At 51.2% G+C, this 15045-nt stretch overlaps 6 protein-coding genes and 1 gene segment (V, D, J or C); all 7 read left to right on the plus strand.

Moving 5' to 3' along the window:
- The window catches only part of LOC102937026 (immunoglobulin lambda-1 light chain), a 537592-nt gene that overhangs the window by 339093 nt on the left and 183454 nt on the right, over positions 1 to 15045 (plus strand). The gene's annotated exons all lie outside the window — the stretch shown is intronic.
- The window catches only part of LOC102941305 (immunoglobulin lambda variable 3-21), a 550568-nt gene that overhangs the window by 331225 nt on the left and 204298 nt on the right, over positions 1 to 15045 (plus strand). The gene's annotated exons all lie outside the window — the stretch shown is intronic.
- The window catches only part of LOC122461352 (immunoglobulin lambda-1 light chain-like), a 567620-nt gene that overhangs the window by 319780 nt on the left and 232795 nt on the right, over positions 1 to 15045 (plus strand). The gene's annotated exons all lie outside the window — the stretch shown is intronic.
- Positions 1 to 15045, plus strand: part of LOC102941083 (immunoglobulin lambda-1 light chain) — a 389283-nt gene that overhangs the window by 198612 nt on the left and 175626 nt on the right. For 3 of the 13 annotated variants that reach the window (XM_043529663.1, XM_043529705.1, XM_043529704.1), the window contains exon 2: positions 13610 to 13901. The exons of 7 other annotated variants lie outside the window; for them this stretch is intronic. In XM_043529663.1, the coding sequence (XP_043385598.1) occupies positions 13610 to 13901 (292 nt within the window). Of the gene's footprint in view, positions 1 to 13324; positions 13483 to 13609; positions 13905 to 15045 lie in introns of those variants that run through there. 3 more of the 13 variants (XM_043529695.1, XM_043529664.1, XM_043529702.1) reach the window with 3 other exon arrangements.
- The window catches only part of LOC122463057 (immunoglobulin lambda-1 light chain-like), a 375063-nt gene that overhangs the window by 163543 nt on the left and 196475 nt on the right, over positions 1 to 15045 (plus strand). The window lies entirely within an intron of this gene.
- The window catches only part of LOC102935130 (immunoglobulin lambda-1 light chain-like), a 376593-nt gene that overhangs the window by 142809 nt on the left and 218739 nt on the right, over positions 1 to 15045 (plus strand). The window lies entirely within an intron of this gene.
- LOC119563806 overlaps positions 1 to 15045 on the plus strand; it is a 331177-nt gene that overhangs the window by 89571 nt on the left and 226561 nt on the right.

Genomic DNA, 15045 nt, shown 5'->3' on the forward strand with positions numbered 1-15045 from the left:
CAACTAAACCAGTGACTTATACAGCAGGAGCTTCTCCCCAAAGGATTGGTCTCCTCTCCCATATGGCTATCTCTCTGCGATCATAGGGACCAATCAGACGACAGCCAATTAGCATAAAGGCAGAGCATGGAGGCTACTCCCGCAGGAGGATCAATATAAGGGGCGGATACTCTGCGGGATTCTCAGTGGATTTGGCTGGTTTTCTCCCACGGGCCTGAAATCTCCTCACCATGCTCTGGGCTCCCCTCCTCCTCCTGCTGGGGACGTGGTGCACAGGTGAGAACAGGGGGAGTGGGTTAAATACACAGTGACGTTACTGCTGAAGCCAGTGCACACACTGTGTCACTAGTGACTGGGGACGGACAGGGAGGGATTAACAGGTCTCTACAATATTTTTCCAGGTTCCAGCTAGCAGTCTGTGGTGACGCAGCTGCCCTCAGTGTCAGTGTCCCCAGGAAACATCGTGAAACTCTCCTGCACCATGAGCAGTGGGACCAGAACCAGTGGCTACACTGTGTCCTGGGACCAGCAGCAACCTGGGAATTCTCCACGATCCCTGCTGAGATACAAGTCAGATTCCGACAAGCACCAGGGCTCTGGGGTCCCTGCTCTGCTTCTCTCGCTTCTCTGCATCCTCCACAAGGGTGCCGGAGATGGTCAGATAGCCGGAGCTGTCCAGCAACACCGGCTATCTGACCATCTCTGGCACCCTTGTGGAGGATGAGGCTGATTATTACTGTGCTGTGTGGCACAACAGTGCTTGTCACAGTGACACAGTCAGATGGGGAGGTGAGACAAAAACCTCCCTCTCCCAGCCTGGGCTCCGTGTGGCCTAGGCAAAACGGCCCCTGCTGCAGAGTTTGGTCTGTGCTAATAACACCTCACACAGACAACTGCTCATCACAAGGAAATTCACTCCCTCACAAGTGTTCCCTCCTCATTATTCTTCTGCAGCATGAGGAAGGGGCAGTTTACTCCATCTAGGAGTTAACATCCCCACGGTCTTCAATGGGGAGAGGGAGAAATTCACCTCCCCTTACAGACTCAAGTGACTTCAGGGCTCAGGTCCTTTCAAAGATCTTGCCGAGCCCCCCCGCAAAGGGAAGGCCATCAGGGGCTCCCTTTTCTAAGTAGGACCAACCAGAGACGGGGGAGGGAGTTAATGGCTATGAGAGTGGGAAGGGGCATCAGGCGAGAGTGGCATGGAAACAAAGGGCTTTTCAGGCCCTCATTGCCAGCTGAGTGGAAAGTCTGGGGGGATGTTTTGGGGGGTAGTGCCAGGGTGAGAGCAAGGCAGAGCTGGGCAAGCTCTGGTGTGGACAGGTCGGGGTCAAGCTGGGCTTGTAAAAGGCTGGAGAGGACTACGCTGGAGGTTGCAGTATTCGTGGTCGATGATTAGGGCGAAGCAACTGATGCAGCCACTGGGACAGAATAGGAGGGGTCAACGTTTTTAAACACTATGAAGGAAAAAGCGAGAGGATTTTCTGACGGTGGAGAGGGAGGAGTGAAGACACCCCCTGCGTGTGAGTCTGGCTGCCAGGGAGGATTAGAGAAAGGGCACAGATAAGAGGGGCTGGGAGGGAAGATCTCTGAGCTCAGCTTTGGCCATGGTGAGCTTGAGATGAGCGGAGACATGACCAGCTGAGATGCCAGAGGAACTACAGGAGACAGCTGTGCAGGGGAGAAGGATACCAGAGAGTTGTTAGCGTACAGGTGGTACTGCGCCCACAACGGGTCACCCGGGGGTCAGCTGCAGAGGGAGAAAAGGAGGGAGCCGAGGCGACAGCCCTTAACAAATCTCAGGGGTTCTAAGCCAATCCCAGGATTCTGGGGAGCCTGACCCATGAGTTTTGAACACTTGGGGTTGGTTGGCAATAGTCCCTCATGGCAGAGGCCCAACTCACCTGAGGAGGCTACCAGAAGCCCATGTACAGGACTTGGGACCATGGGGAGTCAGAGAACATGGGGTTCGGTGAAACTGAGGAGCCTCCCATAACCCTGGGGCCACAACTCCCCAGCCAGCCTTGGTGAGTGAGCTCCCCACTGCTCGCAGCCTTCCCTGTCCCCACAGCCCTCACCTAAGTTCTGACCCCATCCCTATGAGTTTCTGAGGCATGCAGGCCCTGCTGCAGAGTTTGAAGATCGGCAGGAACTGCTGGCAGAAAACAAACGCAACAATGGTGCACAGCAACTTCTGGGGACTTTAAAAGGTCTTCAAGGAGGAAACTCTGAGCCAAGAAGCACGACCCAAGGTCCCAGAACTGGAGGAGCTGGAATTAGACTAGGTAATGAGGGTAATGCTGTTAATTAGCTGTTAAATCATCATTGCTGTAAGTGTACCTGTCGCCACTAGAGGGAGATCTTCATTTATAATATAATCAAGGCCCTTCCCTTCCATTTTCATTTTGTTCAGTATCTCCTGTGACTTTATCAGTATTTATTACCAGCCCAGACCCATTTTGGTCTCTAATGCGTAACCCAGCAGCTAGAAAAACTTCATGGCGATTACATGTTAGGCACGTATCTGGTGGTCATCACTAGGGTTGATGTAGGTGCTGAAAGTGGTGCCATTTTTCTATATCACGTACTATTTAGACGTTATCGGGCATCCAATCTGAAAAAATCATAATATCCCCAAAAGGGCCATAACTTGTAGAAACTTATTTTAATTTTGACCCAAATTGGCAGAAAGCTTCTAAATACAATTGATAATGCAATTATGGACTCAAAATAGTACTGGTTTGGAAAGTTTGGGAAATATTTAGCACCAGGTGAAATATTTTATGCATTTTCCTGTAATTTTTTGCCTTCAATTAAAGCAAAAGTCTGTAGTTACACGACAGCGTGAGCTTGTTTGTCCCATGTAATACAACAAAATTGTTATTATTTATAGAATGGACTTATTTAAGAAAAGCTTTGCTGTCTGCTATTTTTATGAGGTTATTCAGATAATAAGATCACCTACCTTTACTTATAAAACAAATTTTTGATGTCATCTGCTCAGCCAGAGACATAAGTCTAAAGCACACAAGCTGCAACTGTAATTACCGTCTTACCATCACTGAATACAATGATAGACTGTAATTGTCTTCTTACTATCACTGAATACAATGATAGTACATGTAAACTATTTATATAACAGTTATGATTCTTAGTAGAAAGGTTGTAGCATGTCTACATATGAATATATCATGTGAATAACAAGGTATAACCACATACTCTTATGTAACCCGAACATATAACTACCAGCTACTGAATGTCTAATGCAAAACCTCTTCTAGCTATATTTACTCACAAAAATAGTCACCGTGATTTGCAGATAGTTCAAACATTTCAACTGCCCCACAGAATCTGTGTCTGACGTGCTCACTACTCCCTTGCTACACTCGTTGCTGACACAGTTACATGCATCAGAACACACGAAATCTTCCCTGTGGCCTTTGCATCTCCTTGTTGCACAGGGACTCTCAGAGCCACAGGGCACAAAGGGGAGGATGGTTCTGGAGCAGGTGTCAGCACCATTGTTTTAGGAACCGGATGCCCCGGGGCTGTGCTATCACCTATCCGTTGTTGACAGGGGACACCTGAAGATGCTGGACTGTTGCAGGATTCTGTAGATGTGACTGGTAATTTGCACATTTCAGGTGCTGTCTGAAAGAGGCCATTGCTGGTGGCAGTTTCTCATTTGTTTTGTTCTCCTTAGCAAACAGCTCCTAGCGCATGTTATCCAGAGATGCTTGCTTCTTCCCACAATCCAGGAACGATACCAGTGAGACGTGGGCTGCTGACTCTGGAAAAGCTGCACTTGGACTGGGCTGCGGTTGTCTACCTTCAAAATTTGCTCGTGACTCTGAGCAAGGACAACATGATCCAGCTACTGCTTGGTTCCTCATTAACGCTGTGCTTAGCTCAGGCCCGTCCAGGCCCTGAATTCAAAGCAATGCTCCTAATGTATAAAACCATCAACAAGCAAAGGTGTAGCTACCTCCTAGACTGTCGTATCACCTTTGATGTGTGACCGTGTCTGAGTGTTTCTGCTCTTTGCCCTCTCAACGGCTCATGCTGTAGGTAATGGGAGCAGGCCGAGCAATGACAGCAGGCACTTAAGTTACTGACACACCACAGCCGATCGATATCTCACGCTTGTTCTTGGGATGGGAGGAAATCACTTATCTTTTGCACAAAGCTCGGGGGGAAATGAGCAGCATTCACATAGATCGTATCTCACTAGCCTCCCCTTGACCTGAGCAACACCCAGCCCCGAACCCCAAAAATCCAAGCGTCGTTAGACTTTCACTTTGGTTGTTCGAAGTGGTGCTGCTGTGAGCAAGACATGGAATGCCAGCAGGCACGCGAGACACGCAAAGGCTGCAGGAGCTTTTCTGTTTAAAAGTCAACTTTCAAAGTGCTCCACAGTTCCCAGACAGAGTCAGATTGGCTTGGAAGTTGGTATGCTGGGAGACGGCCTTGGGTACCAGCTGGGATCATGGTCGGAGGGCTCCTGCAGTACAGCTCCCTTCTTCCCCTCCTGGCCAATGACCTGTGTTTAATTTTAGTGTGCTCTGAAAGACCCGGAATAGCATCTGGGGTACAATTTGGGGGTCATTTGGTGACCAGAGCCTCCGCTTTGCCCCGCCCTGTTGTTACAACGAGGACTCCAGCGGAAGTTTAGGTGGTGGTGCAGACAACACTGACGCAGCAGACATGCCGTGCTGAGCTGGGGAGCGAACTGAGAATGAGTGTGCTCCATCCCTGCCACAGGCCCACAACCCACACTTCAGGGGCACACTCCGTCCGCACCAAGCCAGATCCACAATGGGATGCAGGTGCCTACAGTCCAGTTGTAGGCACCACTGCAATCCACAAAATCCCTGCTCAGCTGCCGCCCAACCCTGTAGGCGCCTAAACTCCCTAGGCAGCTACGTTTTTGCTCTAAAAGTTCCCTGGGCACCTGTGTTTCTGCCTCTGAGCACGTGTGCTGCTTCCTTCCACCCGAGCCCTAGCTCATGCCTAAGCCCTAGCACGATTCTCAAACTGCCCTGCCTACCTTGCCTGTGGGACTTGATCTGGTGGGCGTGCTCAGAGGCCACCTAACTCCACACCCGGCGACTGGGGAGGAGACAGCCTCCCCCATAACACGTAGCTCAATAGTTCGGGTGTTCACCCAGGATAGAGCCTGGTTCCGTTTCTTCTCTCTGCCTGAAGAAGAGAAGGGGTCTGCACAGGGATCTGCCGCCTCTCAGATGAGTGTCCCGAGAAGATCAGTACATCCCCCGCCTAACCTTGAAGCAGGGAAATGACAGGCTGAAGGGGGAAGGATTGGGAAAGTTACAAATAACTGAAAACAAGGGGTTAGAATGGAAACTGTCGCACAGTCTGAACTCCAGCAGCCTCCACTGCGAGCGTCGAAATGAAACCTGGATCCTGGCAGACGGTCATTGCCGGAGTGGAGCTGAGCTAGTGACCTCATACAGCAGGAGCTCCTCCCTAAGGAATGGTCTCTCCTCCCGTGCCCAGGTCTCTGTGATCATAGGACCCAATCAGATAAGAAGAAACTAGAATTAAGGTGGAGCTTAGATGCTCCTCCCCCAGTAGGATCAATATAAGGGGCAGAGACTGTCAGGCCTTCTCAGTGGATCTGGCTGTTTTCTCCTAAGGGCCCGAAATCGCCTCACCATGCTCTGGGCTCCCCTCATCATCCTACTAGGAACATGGTGCACAGGTGAGAACAGGGGGGAGGGGGTTAAATAAGTTGCTGCTGAAGCCAAGACACAAATAGACTCACTAGTGGCTGGGCACAGACAGGAAGGGGTTGATAAGTTTCTACCATCTTTTCCAGGTTCCAGCTCGCAGCCTGTGGTGACTCAGCCACCGTCAGTGTCAGTGTCCCCAGGAAACACCGTCAAACTCTCCTGCACCGGGAGCAGCGGGACCAGCATCGCTGACTACTATATGTCCTGGTACCAACAGAAACCTGGGAATTCTCCACGATACCTGCTGAATTACTATTCGGATTCCGACAAGTACCAGGGCTCTGGGGTCCCTGCTCGCTTCTCTGGTTCCAAAGACACATCCAGTAATGCCGGCTATCTGACCATCTCCGGGGCCCTGGCAGAGGATGAGGCTGATTATTACTGTACAGTGTGGAAGAGTGGCACTGCTGTTCCACACAGTGCCACAGACAGATGGGGAAGTGAGACAAAAACACCGTTCCCTCCTCTCCCCTGGCCTGGGCCCTGTGTGCAAAGTTCCCCAGTTGCAGTTTTGTCTCTGACTGTGACAAATCACACAGCTGTTTATGAGCAGGAAATTCACAGCTATTTCCAGCTCCCTCCTCATTCTCCTTCAGCAGGATGGGCACTATCCCCTTCTGCTGTCAGAGTGGGGAGCAAGAGACAACACTCCCATCACAGCCGTAAGTGTCAGCACAATTTAATTCCTTCTCAGATCTTCCCCAAGGCTTCCAGCAAAGACAATAGAGTCAGGCCCTGAGATTTCTGCTGCAGAAACACATCGGCGGCAGAGGGGTGGATGGGTATAGAGGGGAATGGGGCATGAGGCACCACAGATAAGGAAACTAAGGGCTATTCAGGCGGCATCTCTGGCTGAGAGGGTTTGGCAGGGAAGATTTCTGAGCTCAGTTTTGGGCACTCTGAGCTTCACACCAGAGGAGACATTAAAAGGCGGGATACCGGAGAGACCACACCAGCTGCAAGAATGAGCAGCGGGAGACAGGGCTGGTGTGATGTTACACCCCATATTCTTTATGGAAATATGCTTATCATATAGATATGGCATAACTGAGATATATTTCATGCCAGATGGGTCTTGTAAGGTATCATTCGAAAGGTTAGAATTGACTGAATACGATTATCTAATTTCTATGCATGTATAATTTCTATGTCTAAAGTTAGGAATATTGACTATGTTACAATTACAACTATGTGTGTATTTGGGAGACACTCACCAGACAACAGGCCACTAGCCATGATGGGCCATTAGGAAGAAAGAATAAGACTTTGAAGATACTAATCTCTCTCCTTCCTGAGAGGCGTCCTGGGACCTACCTGTGACACTACTGGATCAGGTGGTCCTGTCACCTGGTACTAAACACCATCTTGGACTTCTAGTAATTTTCCTCTAAAAGGAGGGGGGGAGGTCAAGACTGGGAAACAAAAGATTCCTGCCTTGTGTAAATCTTATTTAAGGCTGGGGAGTAAGGCAAACAGGACTCGTCTCCATTGCCTTCCTGCCCAAGAAGAAAGACTGCTGAGAGTACCTGAAAAGACAAAGGAACTGAGCTGTGGGAAAAGCAAGGGCTGAGTCCAGACTAAGACAGGAGTCTAGTCTGTAAAGAGAAATGACTGGAATTCTAAGCTATAGAAACTCTGCAACTTGTCTAAACAACACTTAGGGTGAGAAGTTATTTCTTGAAATCAGTCTCTTTAAGATTTTAAGTTTAATAGCGTGTGTTGTTTTATTTTCTTAGTAATCTGCCTTGTTCTCTTTGTTATCCCATATAACCACTTAAAATCTGACTTTTGTAGTTAATAAAGTTGTTTTTTTAATTCTTAACCCATTTTGTGCAATTATTATCGGTGGGGCAAGAAGCTTTGCATATCTCTCCTCACATTGAGGGAGAGGGAGAATTTTTATGAGCTTGCACTGTGAAGATTTTTCTATACAGTGCAAGACAATATTTCTTTGTGTTTACTCCACAAAGGGTGTGTGCACGTGAGTGCTGGGTGAATCCTCCCACACAGAACTGACTTCAGTCTGTCTGCAGCTGGGTGTGGCCTTTCCTGTGTGTGTGTGTGCAAAAGAGGGCTTGAGAGCCTAGCACAGCAAAAACAGGGTGTGAAAACCCAGGCTGCTGGAAAGGGCGGGCTCAGTGAGATCGCAGCACCTCAGGTGGCATCCCAAATAGGGGGGTCCAACCTGTCACAGCCGGAGTGGAGAAATGTATCAGAACAGAGGTGATACTGATCCCATGTGAGCAGATGGAGATATTGAAGGATAAGGCTCAGAAAGAGAAAAGGAGAGGACAAGGAGGGATCCCTGTGGGACACCCACAGAGAAGGAGAATGGGGAAGGAGGGGAAGCTGACAAAAGAGATGCTGACAGAGCAGCCAGGGAGGTAGGGGAAATCCAGCCCAATTACTAAGCACCCCAGGCGTCCAAGAGTCCATCATCCAAGGCACTACCCTTTGCATTGGTTTCCCATTGAACAGGGGCCAAATTTAACCTTTGAGTTCCCATCTTCTTTGCCCTTCATCAGAGTCACCATCTCTTGCGGTTTTATAGTGAGCCCAGTGCTAATTAGGCTCTTTTGCTGAAAGCCCCAGATTCTGGAGTACAGTGATTCCATGAGCACCTCAGCTTTCATTGACTAGGTAAGGAAATTTCCAGCCCTTGGGATAGCAGAGAATATATTGAAAAAGTGACTCTAGCATCCCCAAGAGGCTCAAACACTCAAAGACACATAGAATGGTGCCCCCATGTGTATATTTATTCATTTCATTATTTCCAGTGGCCTGACTCAGAATTTTTGGACTGTAGGAGCTGGCTGTATGCTTCATGGCACTGGCCCAAGAAGCCTGCATGCAATATTAGCAGCCACGGGGAGGAAAGGGTAAGGAGACGCAGTGGAGCTGAGCAGTGCTCCATGACCCTGGGGCTACAACTCCGCATTTGATTTCTGTGAGTCAGCTCCCCACTGCTTCCAGTCTTCCCTGTCCTCAGTAGTCCCCACCTTATTTCTAGCTCCCCTCCCAGCTTCGCATCCCTATGAAGTGCCCAGGGCCAGCTGCAGCATTTGGAGGTCAGCAGGAATGGCTGAGCTAAGGCAAAGGTTACTAAGGAGCAGAGCAACTTCTCGTGACTTTAACAATTCTGCCAGGGAGCAAATCTGGGCTGGGGAATAGGAACCAAGGTCCCGAGCTGGTCTGGGGCTCTGGAATTAGAAAAGGAAATGTTGGTAAAACTGTCAGCTAGGACAAGAGATCACTTCTGCAAGTGTCGCACTAACCAGTAGAGGGAGCTCTTCAGCTAGAATAGGCCAAACAGGAGACACTGGCCATTGTTTGTCATGAATCATTTGGCCACTAGCTGCTGGGGAGGGATACTATGGGAGGCGACAACAATAATAACAGTGATGCTTTTTTCCTGCTACCTCCCAGGTTCCCCCTTTTTCCTTCTTTCCTTGTGGGCAGAGAGGGACAGGTGAAGCAGGTGGGAACTGGAGGAGAGCAGGTGCCATCAGACATCCCCATACGAGGAGCCCATGGGACATACACACTCTCCAAGTGTCCTTCCTCAGTCTCGCAGAAGGGTATCTCAAGGGGATGGTTTCTTGGTAATTCTCTGATGACATTTGCTCCCTGTTGATACAGACTGAGCAGGTGCCTGTCCAAGAAACAGCCCTGAGCAGAAACCTGTCCACAATTAAGACACACAAACTATCCCCTGAACTATCCCTTCCCCTCCGTGGCTCCAACTCTGCCCTAGGATGGACTTTAGCAATAAGCAATGACAATAACACTTCGTTCTTCAGTGGGATTTTCATTCCTAGCTCTCAGCGCAAGGGGCGGCAGAGTCACGGCCCAGTTCTCTGAATTCCATTTTCTGCCCAATAAAAACTGCTCATGAATAAAGAGAAACTTGTGTAGCCCACCTGGGTGGCCTGGAGATGATGGAAATCATCCCAGAAAGCAAAGAGCAGCTATTAAGAACGTAGATTGCGTAACACAAAAAGCCAGATCCTCTAGTGTGGGTCCTTAGATGGGAGAATGGACCTCTTCAGCATCCCCCCATTTCCTCCTTAGCTCTGCCCTGGTTGGCTCCGGAACTGGTTAATCATGGGTAAAGTGTGTATATTGCCCTCTCCTCCCTCTCAGAAACTGCTGAGTTGGTATTTGATCAGTGTGAGTGATCCATGAACCCTCAGGGAAAGCAGGGAACTGACAGGCCGAGAGGGGAAGGATTGGGAAAGTTACAAATAACTGAAAACAAGGGGTTAGAATGGAAACTGTCACACAGTCTGATCTCCAGCAGCCTCCACTGCGAGCGTTGAAATGAAACCTGGATCTTGGCAGACGGTCATTGCCGGAGTGGAGCTGAGATAGTGACCTTTTAGAGGAGGAGCTCCTCCCTAAGGGATGGTTTCTCCTCCCACATGCCCAGCTCGCTGTGATCATAGGACCCAATCAGATAAGAAGAAACTAGAATAAAGGTGGAGCTTAGATGCTGCTCCCCCAGTAGGATCAATATAAGGGGCAGAGACTGTCAGGCCTTCTCAGTGGATCTGGCTGTTTTCGCCTCAGGGCCCGAAATCTCCTCACCACGCAGGGCCCGAAATCTCCTCACCACGCTCTAGGCTCCCCTCATTGTCCTACTGGGGTCGTGAAGCACAGGTCAGAACACAGGGAATGGGTTAAATGTCCATTAAAGATAATGCTGAAGCCAGTGCAGAAACCGCATCACTAGGGGACGGAGACAGGGAGGGAGGGTTTGATCCGTTTTTACCACATTTTCCAGGTTCCAGCTTGCAGACTATGCTGACTCAGCCATCCTCAGTGTCAGTGTCTGAGATACAAGTCAGATTCCGACAAGCAGCAGGGCTCTGGGGTCCCTGCTCGCTTCTCCGCTTCCAAAGACACGGGCAGTAACGCCGGCTATCTGACCATCGCCGGGGCCCTGGCAGAGGATGAGGCTGATTATGGCTGTGCTGCGTGGAGGGGTGGCCGTGCTCCTCACAGGGACACGGGCAGAAGTGGAAGTGAGACAAAAACATTCCACCCGCCCCCTCCTGCAGCCTGGGCTCTGTGGGGAACTGAAGAACTTACAGAATTTGGTCTCCCCCCGTAACACAGCAGACAGACATTTACTCCTGGCAGTGAGTTTCAGCTCCTCACACCCGGAAGTTGGCTTGAGGGCCAGTCTAAGTGCAGAGGGTCCCAGGCTGCTGAGTACAATGAGGAGATCAGAATCTCATCTTTCTTTAAAAACAAAGACTGTAACCCTGCCTCATTGTGAAGAAAACCTTTAAAATGTGATTTGAATGTAAGCAGCGCCTGCCTGAATGTGCAGAGAGCCTGAAACTAGAGCAACAGGACGTGTGAATGGCCTTATTCACCTCAGCTGTGAAACAGCAGCTCAGGGGGCTCCTAACAACACCATGCTAGCTGTTTGAGGGGCTCGTTACCGATGCTGTCCCATCATAGCTCTGCTGGGGCTGTGTCAGCAGACAACCCCACAAGGCGTTCCCAGCACTGGGTGAGTGCTGCTGCTGGGATGGAGCCCTGGTGACAGGTGCATTGTTCCAGAGGGTGGAGAAAGCCATTCTGCAACAGAGGGGGACACTGGCAGTCCTCGCTCTTGTGTGGACGACCCCCGGCCCTGACAAGCCAAGGAGCAGAAGGGCCGTGGTGTGAAGGCAAGGCCAGGACCCCAGGGGGCTGTGCTAGGCAGGCGTGTAGGGCCTCAGAGTGTCCTCATCTGGCTCTTACAGACACAGCTCTTTATGGCCCTTGCTCTTTCCCTCCTCACACTGTCACTGCTTTGGTTTGCCAGACACCTCTGCCCTTCACCCCCCTCAGTCTCTCTCTTACGGGGGAGGGGGAAGCAGAGCTCTTCCCTGGTGAATCCTTGCTCTGGGTGAACAGCCTCTGGTCTCCCCCCTCCCTCTCCTCCTGCAGGACAGGGACTGCCTGGGATCGGTCACCATCCCCTCAGCGTGGGCGGGGGAAGGGGCAGCCCTAGTTACAGCCCCCTGTGACTTCCCTATTCAGGGCTCCAGAGAACTCGCCGGGGGCCTGCCGCAAAGAGGGGGCTGCAAGATCCTGACATTCTGGATACAAACCGGGCCGGGGTGGGTGATGGAGCGGGATGAATCAGAATGGGAAGGAATGACAGTCCTGACGGAGCACCCCAGGAATCCGGAGTGCAGGACGAGGGAGAGAGGCCACCCACCTACCCCCAACCCCAGCAGCTTCCACAACAGCTGCAATTCCTCCTTCACAGTCAAACCTGCTGAGGGCTGGGATAAATCCTCTAACAACCCCACGGGTTACCAACATGTGTGTCCCGATTTGAAATGTGCAGTGAGGGGGACAGAGCCCTCTCGGGGGGCTCGTGCCCCAAAGGAAGTGTTGCTGACAGCCCTGTTGTGCACAGATGGGGGCATGCGAAAGGCAAAAGCTGCTCTCAGGGAATATTTTTATGAATCTGAAATATCCTGATCTGAAGATGCTCTGTTCCTGCAGGACTTTTGGCTTTGACACGAACTGAGAGGAAACCTCATGAAGGCAATTGAAGTTGTCTGAAAAAATGACGGCTCTCCCCCAAAGATGGGAGGACGTCGATGGTGTGATCGGCCTGGACACACAGAGGAGAACGAGTGGCGAAGGAGCAGCCTGTGTGCTGCAATGACGGGGAAGTGATGCTGCTCTCCAGCCATGCAGAGGAACAGGATCACGGCGGGCGTGACATTGACCACTGGGGGAGCTGATCACCCACGAGCTGTGGAAGGGTGCAGAAGGGGGGGTGCAGTTCACAGTGACCAGCTACCAGCTGCTGCGGTGGAGTCGTCTCTGGGCTCAGGGGCTTTTCATACCCTAACGGCTCTTAGATAAGACATACGAGGTCGCCTAGGGGCCTTCAGCTCTGGGGACCCCTCTTCTCGTCCAGCCCCTTCTGACCTCCCTGCTCCATGATCTCGAGGGCAGGGGCTCTCCCCCCAGGGCATGATGAAATCCCCAAATCCTGAGGGCGGAGTGGGAGCAGCACTGGGGCTGCCTACGCCTGCAGCCCCTCCTGCTTCCTCCCTCTCCCAGTCACTCCGTGCTCTGCCCCAGGGGAGCCACATGTAGGGGTGGTGATCAGCTGGCCCCTGGCCACCTGCAGGCCCCACAGTGACCAACGGGCTCCTCGCCATCTTCAACTGGTGCTGCCCTGAGTCAAAAGAGGAGGTGAAAAGGCAGCAGCTGGAAGCACCATCCTAGCCCTCCACCAGCACCCCCTGCTCCCTGCTCAGCCGAGCCACCTCCCCCAGCCAGCAACCCCCAAACCATGAGCCATGACAAGAACCCTCAGCTGCTCTTGTTGTTCCAGATGCAGACAGAGACTCTCCCCTCCCTGAACTCAATGGTGGAGCAGCTTGTGCTCCTCAGCTCCAGGAGTCTCTCGATTGCCTCCGTGCAAATGGAAAACAGAAGAATTCTTTCTTACCCCGGTGACAATGGGGATGTATAAAGACAAGCTCTCCCCGTATTACCGACCTCCGAAAGGGGTGGTGGTCATAGATATTGGCAGCCAATCAGCAGGGAGCAGATTTGCATGAAGGGGCCGTTCTCCAGCTCTGCGGGTTTAAGAGAGAATCGGAGGGTCCCAGCCACAGACCCGTTTGCCTCAGGAAGCCGAGCTCATCTGGATCCACCATGGCCTGGGCCCCTCTGCTCCTCGCGCTGCTCACGTACTGCTCAGGTGCTACGCAGGGGAGGGTTTATTTCTGTCTCTAGTTGTAAAGGGCTCTGCCTGCACAAAGCTTGAATGCCACAGCAAATGGCAAAATAGGTATTTTCCACCCATGCCTTTTGTTCTCCTCTTTCAGGTTCTCTGGCCCAGTACGTGCTGACTCAGCCGCCCTCAGCGTCTGTGTCTCCAGGGCAAAACGCTCAACTCACCTGCTCAGGGAACAACATTGGGAGCAAGTATGTGCAGTGGTACCAGCAGAAACCTGGCAGCGCCCCCCTACTCGTTATATACGATAGTAGCAGCAGACCCTCCGGAATCCCTGCTCGATTCTCCGGGGCCAAATCCGGTAACACGGCCACGTTAACCATCACTGGAGTCCAGGCGCAGGACGAGGCTGATTATTACTGTCAGGTGTGGGACAGTAACGCTGCTCACAGTGACACAGACAGATGGGGAAGTGAGACAGAAACCCCCTCTTTAATCAAGGCCACATTTAATATTCTTTCTTGTGACAGTGGGAGGGGCTGTCATTTCAGAGGTGGGGAAGGGGCTTTCATATTTAATCACCCTTGGAACAGTTCAAGGCAGAGATTCTGTTAATGAGGGCTGAGATTGGCAGACTTCACAGCCACTTCTACACACAGTGTTGCTGTCACTGTTTCAGTCCCAGGATATGAAAGAGACAAGGTGGGTGAAATGTCTTTTATTGGACCAACTTCTCTCCGTGAGGGAGAGACAAGTTTCCATGCTGCACAGAGCTCTTCCTCAGCCAAGAGCTGTGTGTAGCTCGAAAGCTTGTCTCTCACCAACAGAAGTGGGTCCAATAAAAGACATTCCCTCGCTCACCCAGCCACTTCTACAGTCTAGGGTATGTATCTCGGTTAGCGCCACTCTTAGGCACCTGCAATGTCCTCGCTGATCTCCGTATTTCACACTGCCTGAATCTGCATTTCTTTGGCGATGATCTATTGGCCGCTGTGGATGATCAGCATGGAGCTCGGGAAGTGCTTCCATTACATGGCGGGCATCTCAGATTGAGCTGAGGACTCAGGAGCCCTCACTGCCTGCGTCCCCAGGAAACACTGTGAAACCCTCCTGCACCGTGAACAGTGGGACCAGCTTCAAAGATTACAGGTTCCAACGTGAACTCAGGGGTTCTCCATGATACTTTAGTTACCGCTCAGATTCTGAGGGAAACCAGGGAGCTGCTGGAGTCCCTGCTCCCGCCTGTGGGGACCAAGACATATCCAGTAACACTGGACGCTTATCCTTCTCCAGGGCACTCGGAGGAGAGGATGCTGTCACTGTGCTGTGTGGTGTAACAGTGGAAGCCAGAAATATCCTTCCCCCTCACTCCCGCAGCCTGTGCTCTGCTGGGCAGTTCATGACCCGCAGTTTGGTTTCTGTCTGTACTCAGGGTTCAAAGTGCGCTGACTTGGGCTGGAACATCATCCCAATATTTTCCTGTTTGTGCAGAATCTGAATTTAAATGTAGTAGAGTTACGTTTTCTAGCCTTTACTTAAGTTTGAGAAGAAAAACCTTATGAATGTGACTTGGTACAAAGCTGCCTA

The sequence above is a fragment of the Chelonia mydas genome, chromosome 15, assembly GCF_015237465.2.
Source record: "Chelonia mydas isolate rCheMyd1 chromosome 15, rCheMyd1.pri.v2, whole genome shotgun sequence".
In the NCBI taxonomy this organism is placed as follows: Eukaryota; Metazoa; Chordata; order Testudines; family Cheloniidae; genus Chelonia; species Chelonia mydas.